Source organism: Lycorma delicatula, chromosome 4, assembly GCF_047948215.1.
Source record: "Lycorma delicatula isolate Av1 chromosome 4, ASM4794821v1, whole genome shotgun sequence".
In the NCBI taxonomy this organism is placed as follows: Eukaryota; Metazoa; Arthropoda; class Insecta; order Hemiptera; family Fulgoridae; genus Lycorma; species Lycorma delicatula.
In genome coordinates, this window is record NC_134458.1 from 35519347 (window position 1) to 35543433 (window position 24087).

Genomic DNA, 24087 nt, shown 5'->3' on the forward strand with positions numbered 1-24087 from the left:
TCGGTGAAATAGAGTGGCTACTGTAAATAAAAGGGGAAAAATTTATAATATTGCGTCCGGGAATACGCAGTTGTAAATCATTTGTCGCAGGATTATATCCATGTATACTTTATGAAAGAATGATAGATAAAAATATTCTCTGCGATGGGCAAGAGATGGTAGATTATACATTGACTTTAGCTGTTTTATTTGCCAAGATGCTGAAGATGAAATTTAAGAGAAAGCCGTAGCAAAATGTTGTTCTGGATAGATTCAATATATTGCAAAGTACCCCGTCTCCAACAGATTATTCAAGTGAAGATAGAATATTCAAGTTGAATACGAACAAGTTATTTGAAGAGTAAGACGCAAGTGCGAAGATCAACAAAAGATCTCGCAAGCTATTTCAACAGATCAAAATTCCGCTTCGCTCTGCATATTCAGAAAAGTACAGCTTAGAGTCAAGAAGGATGTCTAAATCGGTGACGGAGTATACGGTAGCAATCGGATGAAAATTTATTGTGTATTTAAAATAAGCGGTATTAGTCTTACGGAGAAAGGAATATGTTTTATTTTTGAAAACGTTAATGGTATTTGATTTCTTATAGTTCAAACATAAAGAGAATTAATATTTTGTTGCAAAAGGTTATAATTTCTGTTTCTGATAAGGAGAAGAATTTTAAGATCATCGGCGTAAATACTCAGCACAACGGAGATGCAACAACATCATTGACAAAAAATAAAAACAGTAAAGGGTCAAAGCTGGAACCTTGAGGAAGTCCAGATGTTACCGAGAATTCTCGATGGAAGAATATCCAGCATACTTAGCAGCAAAAATTCTACCACTCAAGTATGAAGAAATCCACTTAACAAGACACTCACCATATCTAAATCCGGCCAACTTCTTCAAGGACAGAGTAGTGGGGAATTTTGTCAAATGCTTTTGAAAGTCAAAATAGATGGCGTCCATTTGGCCTTGAGTTTCAACAGTATTTGATCTAGGAAAATATTAAGATTTGAGGCTAAACCGTTCCGCATGAAGCTTGTTGACAAATAGAGATCTTATGCTGGATATTATGAAATATGAGAGAATAGATTGTTTCGATAATTTTAGAAAGTGAGGAAAGGACGGAAATTTGTAATATAAGGAACACCAGACTTGGGAATAGAAATAATAACCACCTTATTCCATAGGTTGGGGAAGATACCTAATTTCAAACTCCAGTTACATAATGAGGCCTGAGTAGAAGCGATTATACTGCTGATGCCTTTAATGATGAAAGTTGTTTTGCCATCAGGTTCAGTGGCAGACTTGTGGCTAAGTCCATTGATGGTAATTAACACCACATCGACACTAACATGAGAAATATCAAGCTCAGCACAGTTCATCAGATCTTTGTACGTTGAAGAGGCAACAGGCTCTACATCCTCTGGAAAAGACTGAAACACAGATTTAAAGTGCTCACCAAAACGGGTTCAGGTCTTGAAGATCGGTAACCGGTTTATTGTCGACTAGAAGTGAAACGACGTTATCCGCATTAGATCTATGTTTAGAAATATACTTCCAAAATGAAGTATACTTTGAAGGCATGACCGTTAAATCGTTCTCAATGAACCTAGCATGGTATAACTTATGTCTTGAAAGCAAAAGTTTAACATTCTTCCGTAGTTCTTAAAAGGTGTGGTAATCAGAAGCAAGTCTCGTTTTCTTAAATCGTCGAAATAATAATGATACTTATAATAATAATAAACCCTCACAAAACGAAATTTAAAAAACCCTCCTTAATTTGACTACATTTTCATCCAACTAAAATTTATGCGTTAAACGAAAAAGAAAAATCTAAAAGTGATTTCTTATTAACTGTGTAATAACTACTTTTTTTCATTGTTCTTGCAAAATTTGTACGTTATGGATTTTCCGGGAATCGATGATATTTTTCATTAATAAGTACTGAACATGGTCGCAATATTTTTCTTAATTTGTAATTAAAATTATTGAAAGCTATTAAATTTTTATGAAGTGACATACCTAATCAAATTTTGTATTGAATACACAGTTTCTAAACTCAGTTCATAACAGGTTTTCAGTCGTTCTTGGGGCCATCTTCTGTGCTGCAGTTCTTACTCTATATCATCTTTACATCATCATTATGGCAGCTCGATTTTAGAGTTAAGCAGACACGTATTCAGAATGTGACTGAAAAGTGTGGTAGAGTTTTTGAATTCCGTTCATTTATTAAGAGGAGGATAAAATAGTATTTTGAACAAAAAAAGAATTTTTATAATTGCTACGGGTAGGAAACTGCTGTAACAGACGCGTAATAAGTAAGACTAGTACGTAATACTGTGGATAATGCTCATAAGGAAGTACGCCGGGTTTAATATTATGAGTTTGTACATCGACCCTTACTGATTTGAAATGTTTAATATCTTAAACGGTTTTAAAATTTAAAAAAATATTTCAAAATATCACTTCATATGCGATGTAATAATGATTGCTTTTAATTACTATATAGATTACATTTTTCAATTTATCAAAATTAACCTACCTGATTTTTAATTTTCAGAAACAATCGCTCCAGATTATTATATATTATATAATTAAAAGGTGGCCGTTAACCGAGCTATTCTGTTTAAAGGTGTTCAAAAAACAGTGAGAAAAGATTAGACATTAATAGTAAAAAAATAATTAATAGTAAAAATATTTTTTACAATTTTTTCGTAGGTGTAATTCGAATTAGTTAAAAAAGTATTTAGATTACAAAAAAGTATTTTCCTTAAAATTTTCTTTAGATTTGTAAGAAAAAATTTGAGTAATTACATTAAATTGAATCGGTTAACAGAAAAGAGAATGGGGGGGGGGGAAGGCATACAAAAAAATGTTATAAATCGATAACTTTTAGCATTTTAATGTCTTATTCAACTTAAACATAAAAAAAACTTTCAACCCGGAAAAATTCTGAATTACATTTATTGGGCTACTATTTTTAATTACCGTACTTCATTTTACAAACAATTTATACGAAACTCGATTTTTTTAGGAAATAGAAATCATTAATTAAATATAAAAAACTGATGAACTTACGATGTATAGTTTCGTTTGAAAAAATTGTTGATATAGAAATATTTTATTCTACTTTTTTAATAGTTATTATTATAAATTTTATTATCGGTAAAATATATATATATATATATATATATATATATATATACAAATATAAAAAAATATTAAATTGAAAGTTAGTAATATAGAATAATACAGATATAAAGAATTTAAGAAAGTAACGAACTAATTAAGAAAACATACACGTGAAATAAACTTGTATTTCTACTTTATTTTACGTTGTTTTTATATGAAAGAAATTATCTCGTTTAAATATATTAAAAAAATTAATAAAAAGGAAATAAAAAGGTTTATTAGACTATTTAATTATTCTTTATACTATTTAAGATAGATTAAACATTCTTTAGTCTATAATTATTTCTTTAAAAAATGTTATTCTATCTTTAGCAGTATAGAAAATAAATAATTCAATCAAAGCAATTGAATTTGCGATGTTGTATTTTATTTATTGTTAAATTATCCCGCCATCTTGATCATTTTCATAAAATAAACATTGTGTGGTAGTAAAATACGTCGATAATAACAAATAGAATCTTCTCACAAACTCTGATACTAAGAATTAAAAATACAACTTTTTAATTATACATATTGCTATTCTAACTTAAAAAATGCAAATAAGATAAAGTAAATGTGTGAGAGAACAGCTAGAAATTGAAAAGGTTTAATAACGCTCAACATTTTTTATTCAGATATGAGTGAAAATAATCACGAACAGCGGTAATTATACATTGTGTCTATTATGAATCGAGTTGTACAGTAGGTCAGGTATAAAAAAGAGCTTACTTCAGAATATTACCACTAATAATACTTAATAACTTTTCGGTAAAGTAAATTAACTCATCAACTTTACGAATTTGGCCTAACGAATCTCCTTTTAACTTTGTATCAGTATGATTTATATTAGTAAATTTTTGTTTTCACATAAACGATATTTTTCTATTGTATTTGGTAATGAAATAATTGGTAAGCGGTTGAAATCTTATATCTAGTACATCTTTTTGCGGTTAACAAATGTTATTAAAACGAAATATTATTTGTTATAAATAAACATTTTTAACAAGATAATGTACAAAAAAGTCCATTGATGTTTTGATCACTCAAGTTTGTTTTTTATTAGTATTTTGCAGTGAGATTTTTTTCTTTACAGTCTATATCTGGCGCACTTAATCTAAATTTTTGTTAAATTCAGTTTTTTTTATCCAATCCTATCTTAGTCCAAATAACGGTTTTTTTTTGTTTTCTTTTATACTAATAAACATACACAACAAAGTCATATATATTTAAATCTAATGTATAGTCCTTTCTGTTGTCTTCACTGACGTATCTTATTAACGTATTTTATATTGCGTGATATATATATATATACGCACACATACGTAGACATATTCGTGTTCGCATATATACAAACACACACACACAAACATTCTTACATTTATTTTATGACTCCATAATTATTTTTGTACTGTCAGGACAGCCAAGCGGATCTAACAATTTTCTCTATTTTAATTCATAAGTATATGTGACGGTTCCTTCACTCACGTCATACACTTTTTAATTACTTAGCTTTTATCTTTTTATTATCTTGCACCATATATTAAATAAGAAATTCTCAGCTTTCGTTCATACTTATATACGCACTATAAAACATACATGTTAGGAAAAAAAGTTTAAAAACTTGGAGAGGTTATATTCGTAGAAATATTATTTTCTAGTTTCACTGTTAGATTTCAGTAAATGCTTGCAATATTTCCAGAGATGAATATTGAGATAGCTTATTTATAAAATTGGGATCTAGAAACCAAAAAAATTCTATTTTTTGGTTGCCTGCCCTTAGATAGGTCCCTGGCGTAATATCTTTCTTCATTCTCTTCTATTACCGATTAAACTTTCAATTTTTTATAGCTTCCATTACTTTCTAGATTTTCTATAATCTTTCATTTTTTTCCAGCCTATCTTCATCTCACCTTCTAGCACTGATTTTTTTATCAATCCTTCTTTCATGCTCCGACCGATTAGGTTTCTTATTCTGAAGATTAATCATTCTGATTAATCTTCTATTTTCGTTCACTATCATTATTTCTTCATTTTTCACTTTGTCTCTTTATTCATCTAACCTTTACCAACCTACTCTATCTTCACATTTCTAATGTCTGGAACCTTTCTTTTCCCCTTTTTCTTAGCGCCCAAGTTTGACATCCACATAGTAATACATTTCAAACGTACCACTTCACTAGACGCTTACTCAAATCTAAGATCCATCTTACCTGAAAACTATTTTTTTCTATTAAACGTTAATTTAAAAGGTTATTAATTTAAAATGACTCTTGACAAATTCTAAATATTATAAAAAAACAATAAATAATACCTTATAGGCTGTATATAAACTCAATTTTATTGATTATCTTAGATCTTATAAAGGTCAAACAGGATGGACATTTCATATTGCTGATATAATAAAAAACCAGCACAAAACGGTCGTACGTGCGTAATATTCAATGGATTCTACTGTAGAATTTCTTTATTAATGCAGCAGAAAGGATGTGTAATACTAGTATGAAATATCATTAAATTGAGGTAACATCTTAAAACCCTTCCCGATAGTTGCTGAAATTTTATCAGTGATTTTAAATAAAGATACATCTACAAATTTATAAGTTTGAAACTTATATATTTTAATTTTTAAAAGAGTAATAGTTTAGATTAGTTTATGTCTGTTATTATTCCATACAAAAATTAAGTTATTATTGTTATTATAATAATTCTGAGTTATTAATGGTTTTTTATTTTTAAATAGTTTATCTAATTTTTTATAATTTTAATGATATTTTTATTTTACTCGTAATTTTAAATCTCGTTTTAATTTTACGTAGAACATCTTGGTTCTGTTATTTTTAATTTTAATATTATCTTGTGGAATTTGGCGAATTAGTCCCGGCTTTATTTTATCAAAGATGAAAGGTTTCATGCGGCCGTAACACCACCTAATCGGCGTATCCTGCTCCGGTTGTCCACTTGTCTGCTGTTTAGAATATTTTTTAAAACTTTTTTAGTTGCAGTTCTATTTTATTTCGGTTCTCTTGTTTGACAAGTGCTCTTTCTATTAAGGGCGAAAAGGAGGCGATGATGGGTGGTGAAAAGAAGGACCTCCAAAACTAAAAGTAATAGTTTATCTTTTAAAAGGTAATAAATATATTTATTTTAGTATAAAAAAACCTGATAATAATGAAAAAGCCTATATTTTACTTTTCTTAATTTATTTTAATTTAATGAAATAATTTTACTAAGTATAAAAGACCTTAAAATTGACTACGGTTTCTTTTACTATTAGGCCGACCGCATTTTGTAAAATTAGACTAGTTCCTTATTGCTTAAATGCTATTTTAATTTCTTTGTACAAAAAAAGTTATTTTTTGAATTAAAAAAATGAAAAGGAAGATGTCTACTTCATAGACTACGGAAATTAAGAAAATAATCGTTTATGTTTGCTCATGACATTATCTTTTTAGGAGTAGCACATTTTAGGAGTAATTCTCTTGGTATAGCTTCTATCGGAGTCCCGTCTGCCTGAGCCCTTAGAGGTTGAAAGAACACATTGATATTTTTGAGAAATTTATAGATAATAAACCCCTATTTGACCCGTTTCTTTATCATAAATACATTAATCTTTCTTAATATATGTAATAAAATGAAACGATCGATCTTTGTTTACTGATCTATAAGTTTGCAAAGAAAAAACGTTTCTTTTTTTAGGCCTCATAAAAGGGTTATTTTTCATCTTATTAGGATTTAAATTTTTTCATGTAATCTTTTGAACGAATAAAAAGAAACTATAATATAAACCATACTTAATAGGTCTAATACTTTTTCCTTATATCTTGTCCTCGTGTAGTGAGGTTCTCATATTAATCGACTCATTTTCCAGCCTGAATACCGTAAAAATTGTTGCTAAATATTATTATTTCAGTATTTTTTCTCCGAATGAAATCAAATGAGAATAAAAACAAGAAAAATGTAGAGCACTAATTTACATAAAATATTAAGTAAATGTTATACACAAGAATGTTCAACTGTATTGGTAAACCGTATTTTTATCGTAATTACCATTTAAAAATCTTGATCCTAAATTTAAGCTTAAAATTTTCATATATTTCTCTTACCAAATCATTTAGTATACTTTGTGATGACAGATAAAGCTATTGAATTCTAAATCAGAATGTGAATCCTAATGTATTCTGTAATAATTCTTTTTCCTTCAACAATATTGAAATAAAAAACCGTTTTCAAGAATTTTTTACAACTGGAATAGCATTATTGTGAGTTCTAATTCTAATTCCAGATATCAGCCATATACATCACTTTTTTCATTGAAAACGGTGGCGTGTTGGAACATTACCCACGTACATAGCATAGTAAAGAAGATAGTGCGGGACAACTGTCTTCACCTTTTCATAAAAAATTAGTCATCAGGGGATTGAATATGAAAACACGGGACATTTTGCGTTCGTTAACCATGAGAACGACCGTGTACGCTGGCGAAAATATCCCTCTGTGATCTATTTTGGGGTATAGAGATAGTTACAGATTAACATATACGATTTTCTATGTGATTCTGAGTACGTCAAAGAAAATAATTATCGCGTTCAACTAATGAAATGTACTTATGGTAATCGGTAAAATATTGCGCAATATTTCTTAATTTAGAAATCCAGGAAATTTACCCGAGTATAAATAATGATGACTTATTTCTTCTGAGGGTGCCATTTCCGTCTATATCGAAGAAGAACTTGACCATTACAGTTTTAATGACATGCTATTATTTTACAAATCTTCACTTATTGACAACATTTCAAATAAACAATAAATGTACATAGTTTAAAATGTTTAAAAAAATAAGACTTCAGGAAGTTACTAATTACGTACTAAATCATAAATCACTGTTCATTCTCTATTATTCACACGATTCATATATACACACAACAAATTTTACATTACCTATATATTTAAAGGGTTTAATTGCTATTATTATTGAAATGAATAAGAATAATAATTAGCAATTTATTTAAACAAAAATAATAGTTTTTTAAAACTAGTCTCGATTAAAATACTCCTTGTAGTTCCCGAATTTTATGAATCTACAACTTTAATACTTAGAAATATTCTCAAATTACTTAAGCGAATGTCTTTCTTTCATATTCTCACCTTGAAAATGACTAAACCTTAATTCGTAGAAGATTACAATCTTATTATAAGTAAATAAAGAGCTTTTATTTTATGAAAATTTGTTTTCACACAGAAAATAAAATCTATGTTAAAATAAATTCCATTAAAATTCTATATTCTAAACCGCTGAATTTTGGTTGTTCAGAACTTTTCTGAAATTTTATACTTAATCCCAATTATTTTTAAATATAAGTGTTTCATGTATTGTAGAATATAATACGTACTCATCTTTTGTAACTATTATGATGTGTAGTCACTGTAACATGATTACGCCATTTCTTAACAATAGTCAGGTTTTCCATATGTTTTAATTGAAATTATATTTGTTTCATACCTTTTTAATTAATATTATAGAAATACCTAATTACTATAATATTGTTTAAATGTATAGTTCGCTTAAAAAAAAAGTCTGCCCTTACTTAAAGCAGAAATAGCAATTAAAATTTTAAAAAAATCTTCTAAATCTTTTTACAAAGTTATGGAGTCTTAAAATTGTACTTCCGGGGAAAAACCCAATGCAATATGCGTAATTATCCTGCAATTTATTTGAAGGCTAATCTTGATTTTCTTCAAATACATTGCAAATTACAAAATAAAGGAACTGTGTTATTTCTAATACGGTATAATTTCAATTATTTTCAATTAACTAGCTCTTAATTTTTTTTTTTAAAGACTAGATTTATCTATTGTAAAGATTGCTATGTTTGTCTAGTTTTACATTAAGATAAATTAATATAAGATAAAATAAAATGCTAATGATTATTGAAATAGATTAGAAAACAAGATTACGCTAAAAAAAATCGTGTGCAAAATGTCTTACTTAAATTCTAGACTATTTCGATTGTTAAACAATCATCATCAGTAGGTATTATGGAAAAATTATTTATATGTAAAAAGTAAATAAAATTAAAAAACATTTTAACCCGCAAAGGATTGCATAACTTTTCCGGCATCACCCTTTTTCAAGATTTTTATTTTAAATATAGCAAAGAGCTTTAAATAATAGCTAGTCTAAAAAGTAGTGAACGTTTTACGTACGTGATAGCGTTAGCATCCCAAATCTCAGGGTATATGAATCGCAGTAGGTTAGGCCGAGTGTCAATAGACAGCTAACAATTGAATCTAGTAGATGTGCAAAAAGTGTTGGAATTCTTATAATCAGACGTAAGGTATTGCGCCGTGAATATGAGTGAACTTTCCTCAAAACTCCGTTACGTTTTACAATTAATTTAGAGAAAGGAGCAAATGATGTGCAAACCCGTGAAGAAATTTGTACTATTTACGGGCAAGATATTTTATCAAATGCAAAAACCAAAAGATGGTTCAGTCGATTTCGTTCTGGAACTTTCGATATCCAAGATGATCCATGCAGTGGGCCACTAATCACAGAAAAAGTGAATGATATTCTGACAAAAGAAGAGGAAGATCGGCATGTAAACAGTCATGACGTCGTCAACGAACTAAACATCTCCCACCAAATAGTGTTAAACCATTTGGAGAAAACTGGCTACAAAAAGAAACTCGACGTTTGGTTGCCACGTGATCTGAGTCAGAAAAATTTATTCGATCGAATTCTTATCTGCGAATCTCTAATGAAAAGTAACGAAATCGAGCCGTTTCTGAGCGGTTGATCACGAATGATGAAAAGTGAATAACCTTCGACAACAATGTGCGAAAAAGATCGTAATCGAAGTGAGGAGAAGATCCATAGTCTGTGGTATTGCTCACACTAACGCCCACGAATGTTATGCTGCGCGTTTGGTGAGACTGGAAGGGTATCGTGCATCATGAGCTGCTGCTGCAAGGCAATACGATAGATTCAAACCTGTATTGTCGACAATTAGCACGATTGCATCTAGCAATTCAAAAGAAAGGCCTGAACTGGTCAACAGAAAGGGTGTCGTATACTACGCTGACAGCACCAGACCGCATACATCTTTAACGACCCGTCAGAGATTTAGAGAACTTGACTGGGAGGTTTTAATGAATCCACCGTATAGCCTGGACCTGTCACCGTCAGACCGTTATTAGTTTGAATCTATGTAGAACTCTCTGAATAGTGTTAAGCTAGTTTCAAAAGAGGCCTGTTAAAACCACGTATCACAATTTTTTGACCAGAAACCAAAGAAGTTCTATAACGAAGGAATTATGGTGTTGCCGGAAAAATGGCAGAAGGTTATCGAAAAGAGAGGTGCATATGTAGTCTCATAATGTTATTTTCAAATAACAATAAATGTATTCTCAATTTTTTCCTCCAAATGCTTAATACTTTTCAGACAACTTAAATATTATTGACTTAATTATGCAATATTTAGAGCACAATCGCGAAAAAATCAAAATGTTCAATAAAAAAATTTGGGTCTTCATTTCCTCGTTGATCAAATGACGTTTTTACGATAAAAATTGTGTAGGATTAAAAGTATAAGTGAAAGATAAATCGAAATTCTTAATAAAAATGTCTGGGTCCCAGTTGACTTCTTTGACTAATGATATTTTTTAATCGTAATAATTATAGCGTATTTATAGCATAATTGGTAAATAAATCTAAAGTTTAATAATAAAATGTGGGCCCCTCTGTTCTACTTGTTCTACAGCTACCTCGTATAACATTTTTAAAAGCAGATACAACATGAAAAAATTTCAAAACAAAGTTGTAATACTTTTCTGGCGTTGGTTATTAATTCTTATATAATGGAAAAATAATTACGCGTGAAAAAGATTACCTAAGGTTTCTTTTTTGGGATGGGGGTAATTTATGATGAAGTTTTATTGTAATATTGTGATTAAAAGTTTAAATCAAAATAAATTTTAAAAATTCAAAAAAAAATTATATCTCTAAATCGACTCCCTCACCACTAATATTGCTTCCAAAGTATATTTTCTTTGGGTCGCTTGCACTATAACTATACGTAGGAAGACATTAAAAAAATTCGGTTAAAAATATTCAATAAATAAAAAGATAGCTTTTTCGATTTTTGGGGAAGGGGGAACTTCGAGGCAAATTAAAAAAAAAAAGTATAAGATAAGCATACACACAGGTACCGAAATTAATATAAATTAGAGTTATTTTAGCAAAATTTTGAGAAAATTGATCTTCAAATAAACTCCCCACCACCTAGAGATATTGAACCCAAAATTTTATCTACAAGCTGTCCTATTTATACGAGTCACTGTACAAAATTTCATCAAAATCGGTTAATCCAGTCAAAAGTTATTAATTTTCAATCACGCCAATGCACGTACACACGTACGAATATTACTCCCCAATTTTTTTTGGGGGGAGTCTCCGGGTCATGAAACGTCGAGAAATGGAAAAACTCATACCCTTTGAATGATTTCATACTTTACTAAATGTAGCGTATCTCTAGGATGCCAGGAAAAAAAAATTAGATTAAGCGTCAGATATTATTATAAAATATTTTTAATTGTTAATTCGGACCCCATAGAGCCCTGTATTTAAAAAAATTTTCCTTGTCTAATATTAATATTAAATATAGTTGGATTTTCAGTTTTGAAAATTAAAATTAAAAAAAAATTGATATTTTAATTACGGGTCGCATTTGTTCTTTGCGTCTTAAAAGTTTATTTATTGGAGTAGTTATTTACTTTAATAAGTTGACTTCCGATTTGGTGCAATTTTTTTCAACAAGGCTAAATATATAATTATAAAGTTTTGTTCACTAAAAAAAAAAAAAAAAAAAAAAAAAAAAAAAAAATGTGGTTAGGGTGATGCGCCTTGTCCGATGGGATCGAAAATCACGCTAAAGCTGGGATATATATATAACTACTTGGCTGTATATATATATCGGTCAACAGATAGCTTCGAGAAATGATGTAAAAACTATTTAGAAGTAATGTTGAATATCCCCCAAAACCGGTTGATTTAAAACTTTTGAATTTCAAATATTTTTTTCAATAAGTACTTTCATCATACTAAAGCTCAATTTTCTACGTCCATAATACAAAAGGTCAAAAAATCAAAATGACGAAAACTACCTTTACTCTTTTCTAATTTTGTCCAAAATTTAATACGGGTATCATTTATTTTAACGTAAATAGAAACTTTTTCAACCATTTTCAAAGAAAATGTTTATGTTGAGCCAGGAGAAATTAAAAGGAGAAACTAAAATAAAATGCTGGCCAACACAGGTCTTACGGCCAGTATTTATTCCAGGATTTCTACAACTTTTTGTGGTTTTTGAACTAAGGGGACCTTGAAAAGTTGAAATTGGGAAAAACCCCGATAACCAAAATTTTTGACGATCGTTACACTTTCCCTGTATAGCTAATCCTGCTGCAGCAGCAATAGCAGAGAGATCAAATTTATAATTAAAAATTACTCTTGATATACATATGCTTTTATCGTAGCGTCAACAGATGATGATTCTATAACGATCGAAATAATTAATTTGAGTGTTATTTTCTGTCCTTCCTACTATTTCCACTCAAACTTCGTAGTTAACGCGTTTCGGTGTACCTCCATTCTGAAAACTAGTCCCAGCACTCTAGTGCTACTCCGAAATGCGTCGACTACGAAGTTGCGATGATAGGAAAGGCAGAAAATAACACTGAAATCAATTATGATAACCCTAAAGGAAATTTTGTGAAAAAGATCGAAATAGTTTAGTTTTTAAATTACATTTTTTAACAGTTTTTGAACTATAATCTTTTTTCAGATTTAGGTAAAAAAATTAACAGAGATAATAAAAGTAACATAACAAAATAGTAATATCACTTATCAGTAGAATGTTGAGAAATTGTTGGAAAAACACATTTTTTAAAATAACAACCTTGAGCTATTTGTTTTTACTGATGTCAAAATATGAAAAAAAAAAAAAAAAACTGTAATAATATTACATCCATTTATTAGTGATGCGTGCAATAAAAAGTCATATATATTTTATAATAAAGTAGTTTCATAAAATGACAATTCTTTTGAACTGTAACAGGTTTATTAACCTGTTAAGATTTATCCTCTAATTTTTTAATTAAAATACTTTTTATTCCTTAATATAATCTTTAAATTAAAACAACTCTTCAAATTTTTAATCGTTAGACTTTGAAGTACAGTCGGTTCATTTTATTACTTGTATTTTAAGAAAATTGTTATACAGAGTGATCCATAAGTTTCCATACGTATGAAAAATAAAATAATTTTATTATGTTTTTTTTTTTTTTTATTACAAGGATGTTACGCTTGTAATGGCGTTGGTGATACGTTCCTTGAGACGGTTTATATTTTGTATCATTTCCTGATACATCATGGCTTTCATAAAAAAATGTTTATTTTTTTCTAATGCTCTGTATTTATGAAAATGAAAAATGAGAAAGGTATTGCTGTACTTCCATTACACTGTCTAGGTGACTCTTAGGCTATGACGTCAGAATGTTATGAGGATGGACAGGCAAAGGTAGAACAGAAGGGGATCGTTCTCTTTCTCTGAAGAACTAGGTTGTGTCGTTATAATTGATTGCAGGAGTATACTAGTTAAGTTAAAAAAAAAAAAAACAAATCGACGATAATGTTGTAATATGTAGTTATTCTATATCAGACATACAAGCGGGTGCGCGTGCTCTAATTTTTTAATTGGTTAATCGCTAATTATTTCTCTTACAAACCCGATTAACAGTACGACACAACAAATATCGAAAAATATTACACAAGAATTTCGTATTGTTTTATAAATTCTTGTAATTCTAGTTTTGTTTTACATCACTTTATTAATTACATTGTTATCGTAAAATATATATATATATATATATATGTTAAATTATGCGTTATTTTTTAAAGCATGGGGAACTTTCGTTTGTTCGAGCTGACCGTTCTAGTTAACTTCCAAAACGGCAAAGCAGTTAAACATGGCAATCTGATTATAAAACAGGTATCTAAAATTTTACATATACTGTAAGCTGTTTCAAAACAGGAAGCATCTTAGCATCTAGTTAAACAATCTCTTAAAACACGATAACAAATTTACTTTAATCTATATTATATACAAATGTCATATACAAATGTATTACTTTAGAAATTAATTATCCTTTTAATTTTGTTGTACGAAAACATTCCTTCAAATAAGATACAAATTAAAAGTAAATACAGAAACTTATATAATATGATTTTTTAAATAAAAGATTTTCTATTTGTCATAGGCGTATAATTTTCTTATTTGCGTTTTATAATTTAAAACCGTTTAAAAGATTAAGGCGAGATTTTAAATTATTATTAAGTCTTTGTTTGGATAAAAATAGAAGAAGCCATCATTATAATTTTGTCCAGTTTTTAAAGTAGTTGTTCGACCATTTCATAAATTCATTCTTAAAAAATTTAAACCGAAGTTAGCATACAAATATTGTATTCAGTATTAAACAGATATTAAATTTAGTACTAAAAAATATTTTTCGTAATTATGACAGGTAGCCTACGTATGGATTTTAAGAATGCTTTTATAACATATTAGCCGGTCAGAGACTCCAACTGTTTGAGGCGTTTATTGGGAGACTACAAGACGTCATAGCCGGATTGCCGAAGAAGACAATCTTGATGGGCGACTTGAATGGTAAAACTGTATTCGCTGGCAGTTCTTATACTAACAGAAGGGGCGAAGTCCTTTCAGAGATTATGATGATGAACGGTCTTTATTGTCTAAATGATCAAACACCGACTTATGAGGCAAGAGGGCATACTTCGGTCCTGAACTTGACTATATTGGACGGTAGGTGGGATCACACCAGATTTAGTTGGAGGGTTCTTCAGGATGAGACAGCAAGCGATCATTTCGCCACGCTTCTTGAAATCGAGGAACCACAGCTTCGGACGGTTACCTCGCAGAAGCCACGAGATTGACGCAGCAACAAGTGGCAACAGCGGTCTCAAACGTGGCATGACAAATCAGTGACGGGAGGAGATTATCACCGGAGATCCTCCAGGATCTGATAGTACATGAGATCTCACAGATCCAACAGAAAAATAACAGATTACACCCGGTATATTGTTGGACGGAGCGAATTGCGCAGATGAGGCGGGAACTTCAGCGTTTACGACGCCGTAAACAGCAATTAAGAATAGCTGGAGGAATCGATTACGAAGACGCTGCGAGAAGATATGTCGCTGCAAGACGTTCATTGAATTTTGAGATCAAACGATTGAAGATAAACAAATGGCGAGAACTTTGCGGTAAGCTTGACTCTGATCGGTGGGGGCGGGCCTATCAGATCGCTATGAAGCGGTTTGGTAGGCGCCTACCTGTACTCACGGGGGATACTGAAAGACGACAAATAACTAGATTATTCCCTCGGGAAGATAGTGGTGCTTCAGAATATATTGAATTTGACTGAAAGCGCTTCACCCAGGACGAGGTAACTGCGGCCGTCCTCAAACTGAAAGACAAAAAGAGTCTTGGGCCTGATGGCATACCGGCCGCAGTGATAAAGGGATTAGTCAAAAAAGTACCATGGGAAATAACAGACACTGCCAACTATGGACTTGAGAATAGGTGTTTTCCAGAATGCTGGAAAAATTCACGATTGGTGGGTGTTCCTTCCCAAAAAAGGTGGTGACGAAGTGAATCCAGAGTACCGGCCGTTATGACTAATAAACAATATGGGCAAGGCCATTGAGAGGATGCTTACGTCCCGTGTGATAGAGGAGTTTAACGCGGGTCCGGGCATCCATGAAAATCAATATGGCTTTTGGCAGGGTCGCTCCACAGTGAAGGCAATACGGAAAGTGGTGAGTTGGGCTGTCCATGAGCGACAGGGGACCTGGCGGACTAGAAAAATGCCAGTGTTAATTCTGTTAGACGTGCACAATGCGTGCACGTCTAACGTCCCTATCTAGGGATTTACTTAACTCTATGTCCGGCTCAGGGGAATAGGGGTAAAAAAAAAGATATAAAATATAAATCCTGTCTTTTAAATGACCATAGCGTCCGTATTATTCATATCTAGACCGTGCAAAGCCGATCAGATCCGTGATATCATATATATTATAATGGAAATTATTTAACGTGAAATTAAATTTAATTTTGGGTTAATCAAAATTCAGGAAAAGAGAAACTGAACTCTATACGTAGTAAAATAATGCATTAATCTATTTAGTATTTGTGTATCACAACTTATTGTTATACGAGAAAAAATTTATTTATTCTACTACTTAGTTTTGTTGATTTTATCATTAATTTCTCTTTAAAAAGACCTATTATTATTTTTTTATACAGTTATTATAAACCTTATTTTAAACAAAAAAGATTGTTGAAATTTGTTTCCGTAATCAAATATTTTATTTTTCGAGTTACAATCAAAATATAGAATAAGAGTCAAAATATGAAAATTAAGAGTCAGCAATGGAAACACATCGGCGGCATTAAGAAACCATAAATTTTGTTATAGATTTCGTCGATACTTTCAGTCATTAACTTTCATTGTTTCCATAATATTGCAATTATTATGTTTATATCTGAATCGTAGTTATATTTTCGTCAATTTGTAGTTTACTCGTTTCCAAATGAAAACTTTAAGAGAAAAATAAACACACTATTAAAATTTCAGAAAGTATAACTACAATTTTATTTTAGTAGGATTGTTTAAATAAAAAACTCGAAGAGAATTTTCCATGATTGAAAATAATTTGAATTTAGTTCCCGTGAAAACCCTCGCTTTTCACCACAATTCACAAACATCGACACTGATATAGTTTTTTCTTTGCAGCGAAATATATATATATATATAAATTATTGTCTATATTATGTAACATAATTGGGGATGAATGAATTTCATATGAATAACTGAAAAAGTGAATGATTTTTCATAAACAGTTTAGTTGAAACAGTGCCTAAATTTAACAGCAGATACCTATCGTTGGTATTTGCACGATGTGTTCAAATGCCCTTTTTTGTGAATTTATTTTTTTAACAAAGTTTTTCTGATTTTTATTGAGTTTGTGATTTACTTCTTTGAGTAAATAGGAAAATGTTTTTGTTAATGAGTGTTTTAGGTGTTATTCTTTCATTTTTATTAATTCGAAGTTACGGATATTTATCTAGTGTAGAACATTGTGCGGTCGGAGAAGTTCAAATTATGTTTATTTTAGAGGAATTGCGATGTTTAGTGCTTTTGTGATGTGTGTATTGTATAATTTGCCTTTTTATTGGTATGTGTATGCTTATTGTATTATGCTCTGTCGTCTTTCTACCTAAGAGGAAGAATATACATCCTCACAATTAAAAATGCATAGTTTATTAACTCATATTTATAAACCAGAAAAAAAAAATTAACGTATGTGTTTTATATCGGTCAGTGCATTTCAGATTAAAGTTTTATGATATCTATTAAAATAGTATTTGTAATAAAATCGAACGGGAATTGAGTAACATTTCTTAAAAAGTGATATCCCATTTTTTTGTTAAACGTTTTCCATTGTATATACAGGTAACTTTTTTTTTTTATTCGATAATTCCTTTTTAGAAAGACCTTGTAACTTTTTTGACTTTCAATGTGAAAAATATTAAATAAAGAACGAAAACCAAAAACAAAAAGTTATGAAAGCCTAGAACACGAAGGGAGGGTTTTCTAAAATTTAGGATTACGTGAAATTAATCTGTTTTTTTTTCAAGGATTAAGTCTAACCTTTCTTAATCTGTTTTTACGAGGTTAAGTTTAAAAATTATTACGTTAATCGCATAATTAGCGAAAAACTTGAAATAGAATTAATAACGATTGTCATAATTGTTTATTTTTCTGTTAGTTTTGTAATTATATTCTAAGATGAATTAAACTATTACAAGTAAATGCAATTTACGGTATGATTAAAATTATTTGATAATGAATTAACTTGTTTTGAGTACCTTGTCGATTCCATAATAACAGGTAGAAGTTATTTATTAAATTATAAAATGTGTTACGATGATTCAAGGTCACTGTACGGTTTATTATTTTGCTTAGAATAAAGTAAACCTACTAGTTTATTTTTATATTATTTATTTATTCCCATGAAGTTTACTTAACTATTTAAATGTTTTTATTTATTACTAATTTATTTTATAGTATACATATTTTAATTGATATTTTTCATAGCGTATAAAGTTATTCATACACAAAATTTTGAAGTTATGAATGAAAACAACATTTTATGAAATACGTTTACGTATATCAACCTTCGACCTCTTTCTTCCCGTTTTAGTACTATCTTCGAGTGCTTTGTAAACGGTTACCAACAAAAAAATGTAAGGGAAAAATCTACGAAAAAGTCAAATTTTTCACAAATTGTTATTTTCAATAACGAAACAATCAAACTTTTTCACATAATAATTTTAAACTAATATCATAATCCTTTCAGTCAATTTTGCGGTTATTTTCACAGGTTATGTTACCTGAAAATCAGTGGAATAAATCAACACTATAAAGTATCTAATACACAAAAGGAGACAACAAAATATTCCTTTACTAAAATTAAAAATGTCTACATTACAATTAGAAAATAAAGACAGATTACAAAAACAAAGAATACGTCGCACTATCATAACGTAAAAAACTTAGATAAAAGAGTTCACTCAATTAAAAAAAAAAAAAAACTGAAATAGTGTAACCTTCAGAACAAAAAACAAATTATAGAATACGTATACACATCACAAAATCACTAAACAAAAGTTAATTCCTTTAGATGTATTATTTGTACTTCTCCGACTGCACACTAATCTATGTTGGATAAATGGGACGTAACTTCGAACGAGTAACAAATAGCATCTAAAACACTTATTAACAAAATATATTTAATATTTTCCAGTCATCTCAGAGAAGTAAATGACAGATCCAATAAAAAAAAAGTGTTAAGAAATAGATACATAATAAAAGAAAGACATCTTTAACTCACTCAAATATTATGAAATTTGTAATCGCACAATATTATAATAAAAGAACACTATTCAAATTAATTTTGTTTTCTATAATTTCTTAATCGGTTATGTTTCTTATTATTTTGAAAAAAAACCGCCAGCAGTAGTATAAGTAGTATAAGCTGATGCAAAAAAGAAAACGTTATTGCACATTCTTTCAAAAGCGGTTGAAAGCGTTATGATATTCTGTAAGTTTTAAAAATATTAAATTAATTTGGCTTGGTTTGTCATTAAAAATTTAATATTTCTGTATCATTACCACCGCTGTTGAAAAAATAATAATTTGAATTACTTTATAAAACATTAGTTTTTTAACTATTGAAAACCTCTAGTTCCCCATGTCCTATTCACCAATCAAAATTGTGTAATTTTTAAAAATACCCCTTGCAGAATAAATAATAACTGCAAATTTCAATTTTTTTTTAATTTAGAAAAAATAATTTCTGTTCAAATAAAAGTAGGAAATTTCATAGATAAATGTTGTAACGAGTAAAACCTAAAAAAATTTTTAATTATTTAAAAAAAATGTTTAAATTTAAAAAAAAAATTACACCATAAAAATTAAATTAAATTAAAAAATGCTTGTTTAATTTTTTTAATATTTAAAAATATTAAAAATACGGATACTATGTCATGAGGTGTTAAGCACCTTCCTTTGGTTCTTTGAAGTTTCTATCGGAACGGTGATATGTCCACTGAGACTGATGCACATGCGGAAGGCTTTCTGCGTCGCGGTAACAGATGCGTTGTTTTTAAAAAATGCTTCAATAACGAACCCACGATGTTTACCCATCCAACTCATGGCGGTAACGAAAAATGGCAGGATTGCCGCAAACTAAAAATAACGCGCTGGTCTCGTATCCTTATCACTTGTTACACAGGAATTTTGTTCGAATATGGGAATTATTTCTGCCCCACTCTTTATATTGGTATTTTTATATATGTAATGTATAGTAATTTTTAGTTTCTCAAATATAGAAGTAATAAATAAAGCGTTCCGTAACGGTTAGGGTTTTTTATTTTTATTCTAATGAATAAACAAAAATTGTAGCCAAATTCGGTTTTTTTTCTATAAAAAATTTACAAGAGAAAAATTTCCGGTTATTGCATTAACCGGAATGATATAATAAAAGTTGCATAGACATGTTTAAAGAAAACAGACATCATTAGCGCATCATAGCATTACTTACGTAGATTTCTAGACATTGATAACAGAATTCTGTTCACTGTAGTACAGGCTAATTGATATAATTGTTATAAGAATGTGTTCTGTTAATTTTTTCAATTCGTTAAATATTTTAATAAAATAAAAATATGTACGTGATATTTTAATATACCAATGTTCCATTTATTATAGTAGTTGAATTATACAGAGTTGTATTAAACCTTTTCGAAAATCTTAGTTGCTTGTGCCTTTTGAATGATAATTTTTTAATAATTGAACGTAATAACCACCCTTTTTGTAATTTATTCGAACTGCATTCCAATCGTGGTTTTACTTTACGCGAACGAACGTGGTCTTTGATTTTTTTATTTAATAAATCGTGGGTTTCATTTGTCACTTAAAAAAATATTGAAATTAATGTAGAATAATTGAATATTCCTTACTTTGCAATTGTAGAGTGTTTTTAAGTTTAAATTTGTAAAATATAATTATAAAACTTCAACGATGAAGTAAAAATCAAATGATACTTATTTTTAATCGTGAAAAAAAATTTTCTAGTCGTGTTAATTCTATCGCTTTTTTACTCGAACGTTTTCTTTCATTTAACTGATTGTGTGAAATGGATACCCTTTCTGTACTATTTATACTTTAGTCAAAAAAAGTTTCATTATTAGTTTTTATCCCTATAAATATATTATTCTCATTTTTTTAATAATAAAATATTTTTTATGATATAAATATATATTCTTTACCTTAAATGTCTACTTTAATGATAAAGAATCTTTAAATCCAGGGTGCATTATTAACCTTTGTTTTTTATCCTCGTTTATTATCGATTTCGCTTATTTATTATTATACTTTAATTATTATTCAAGTTTTATTATTATCTATATTTTAATTTTTTTGTTGTTATAGTTTATAATATATATTACCCTGAAGCTCTGTTAATAAGTAAGTCACGTTTATGCTTTAGTCTAACAATGGCTAATTTTAATTCTGATTTAAATGGATGATAACTGTATGGAATACCGTAAATGAATGGAAGCGCAATACAATAACGAATGGATGCTCAGTAGTCCACTTATCGGGGCTTAGGTTAGAATAAGATAGTGGGGTATTTACGTAATAGAATAGCAGAAGTAGGAGGCTGAATAAATTACTAGTAGCTCAGTTTTTCTGTGCCTTTTCAATCATCCCCTCCATTTTTTATTGTGAACGTAACTGTACCTTTATTCATCATACGTAACCGGTCGTATCCCTCCCTCTGTGCAATAATTGTTGTAAAATAACCTTTTGTCCACCGTAGTCTTACATTACCCCTTCTAGTTCCAGTAAATAACTTTATTGCGATTCTGAAAAGGGTATAACGAACCACAGGAATCAACAGTTTGTTTCATAAAATCAAATTGGTCGCTGAAAATATATGCGTTTTTTATTATAAAAGTACTCGTGCATTATTTTTAAAAGAAATGAATAGCTTAGTGTATTTTACGTCCCTAAAGCTGAAGTAAGTGTACCGAAAACTTGGTATGTCGTCTTTTTTTCATTATATTTAATATTTTACAGGATTTCAACAAATTTGTTATAATTTTTATGCAATCGCTAAAGGATGGCATTTTCAGATTCTACTCGGTATTGAAAATGTACATTTACTCGTATTTACATTACTACAAACATAACTAAAATATTAGAATGCTGAACAGATTATTATGAATTTGCACCGACTAGCTACTTGTTTAAAGCAAGAATTATTTTTCATTTTACAGTTACAGATTTAAGTAACATTAGAATGATAAAATCTTAATTATAATAGATAAAATAATCTAACATTTCATAGTGCCGAATAGGGGAAAAAAACAAAATTAATTTTTTAAGAAAATTTACGGTAAAATTAAATATTAATTTATGAAAAATTGTAACATCACCTGATTAAAATATAAGTTTCTATAGTAATAGTAATATCTATGACGACATCAATGTTTATTTTTATTATTCGTTTAATTCCTCTCCTTTTATGGATTTTGCAATTTATAGTTTCCCGGTTATAGATATATTATTTATATTATTAATTATAACAGTTAATAATTTTTTTAAAAAGGAAATATGCTATTGGAATTATATATTACTCCTAGTAAATTAACATTATGTATGCGAGGGACCTGGTATAAGGTAAGTCCTTCGATCATCTCCATTTTCTTTTATTAACAGTTAAACTTATGAATTTAATAAGCCAAAAGTCAGAATTGAGGGACCGTTTTTTCAATTCTATTTTTACGGGTAAAAGTTTGACCTTTAAAAAATCTTTCCATTGCTTATGTTTGTCATTATTACTTATCAAAACAAGAAAATTCATATTTTTAAAACAAAAAACATATAATACAGAAGATCAGCGTTTCTAAAACTTTTTAAGCTGAAGGACAAGTAAAGTATCTTAAAAATTATACGGACCACTAAGTTATGTAGGCCTCATATTTTTGACCTATGTATTGCCAACATTTGGGACATATTGTGTAATTTACAATGTAATAAATCTAAAAGCATGTTTTGATACATATGAAAAAAAATTAATAAAACTGGAAGTAAACTATTAAAAATGAAATATCACTGAACAAATATTTTATCTTTATTAAACAAACAAATCATATTACTTAATTATGTTAATTAACATCTGTTGAGATGGTTGAACTTGTTCTTACAGAGTTCATGAGTATCTAATTCAATATTGGTGGACTTCAGTCAAAGATCGGTACTTATATTAAGATATTTCTGTATTTTGTTTTTATTTGAAAGAACGTTGAAAATCCTTTCTCACAAAGATAGGTTGTCGAAAATATTGCGTGATGATTTTCAATGCTGCTTCAGATAATTCATTAAATTTACATCTTACTGAAGGTGGATTCAAAATCGAGCTGAACTAAGTTTACGGGATTTACTTTTAAGTCCGCTGTCATTTAAAAGTTCAATTAACTGTTCTTTGTTCGATAACGAAATTTCTTTCTAGTGATTGTAAGCCTGAAATAGATCTAAAACACACAGAAATTTATTTAAAAGTTATACGGACAACACGTTTATTTTGTTTGAATAATTTTCAATTTAATTTTAAGTCTACCTGTGGACTACCCGTTCCATCATCCCTGATTACATGTTAAGAAATGCTGATATAGATAATTGCAATTTGTTTAGGGTTACTGCCGGGACTGGACAAATAATGCTCGCCATTCATAGTGTTTGTTCTCTTTCTCCATACTTCGTAGAGCCATAAAAATACATACTTTGCATTTTATGGAAAATGTATTCAATTATTTTCATGTTGTTCATGGGATGTTGAAGGATTTCAGTGTAGCCTTTGTAATGGTCGCTTCTAATAATACTTGAACTATAACATCGTCTCAAGTATTTTGCGCGCGTGTGTGTGAGGTGGCGGCAGTATGATTTTACCACTCTCAATTAATGATAAATGCTTTACGTTTTTTTTATCGGCCACAAAGTTCTGGCGCAAAGGCCAGTTTTTTACTTGGTAATGACATTTTTATCCCGATTATTTCAAGGACAAAAAAACAACAAAATTTTGTAAACCCACCTTGTAAACCAAGAAGTAACGCAACAACTCTCAGATCAATGCAAACTTACCGCATATGCTGTTTGTATTTTATTGCTTCTAATATTGATGCCATATTTTCATACGTTTCTTTCATGTCGACTGAAAAACG

At 29.4% G+C, this 24087-nt stretch overlaps 2 protein-coding genes across 4 annotated transcripts in view; both read left to right on the forward strand.

Annotated features, from left to right (window-relative positions):
* Window positions 1–24087, forward strand: part of Asator (tau-tubulin kinase asator) — a 492107-nt gene that overhangs the window by 117097 nt on the left and 350923 nt on the right. The gene's annotated exons all lie outside the window — the stretch shown is intronic.
* Window positions 1–24087, forward strand: part of LOC142323274 (fatty acyl-CoA reductase 1) — a 94093-nt gene that overhangs the window by 24520 nt on the left and 45486 nt on the right. For 2 of the 3 annotated variants that reach the window (XM_075362706.1, XM_075362708.1), the window contains exon 1: window positions 21730–21884. The exons of the other annotated variant lie outside the window; for it this stretch is intronic. In XM_075362706.1, coding sequence (XP_075218821.1) covers window positions 21847–21884 — 38 coding nt within the window. In that variant the 5' untranslated portion in view covers window positions 21730–21846. Of the gene's footprint in view, window positions 1–21729; window positions 21885–24087 lie in introns of those variants that run through there. 3 annotated transcript variants of the gene reach the window in all.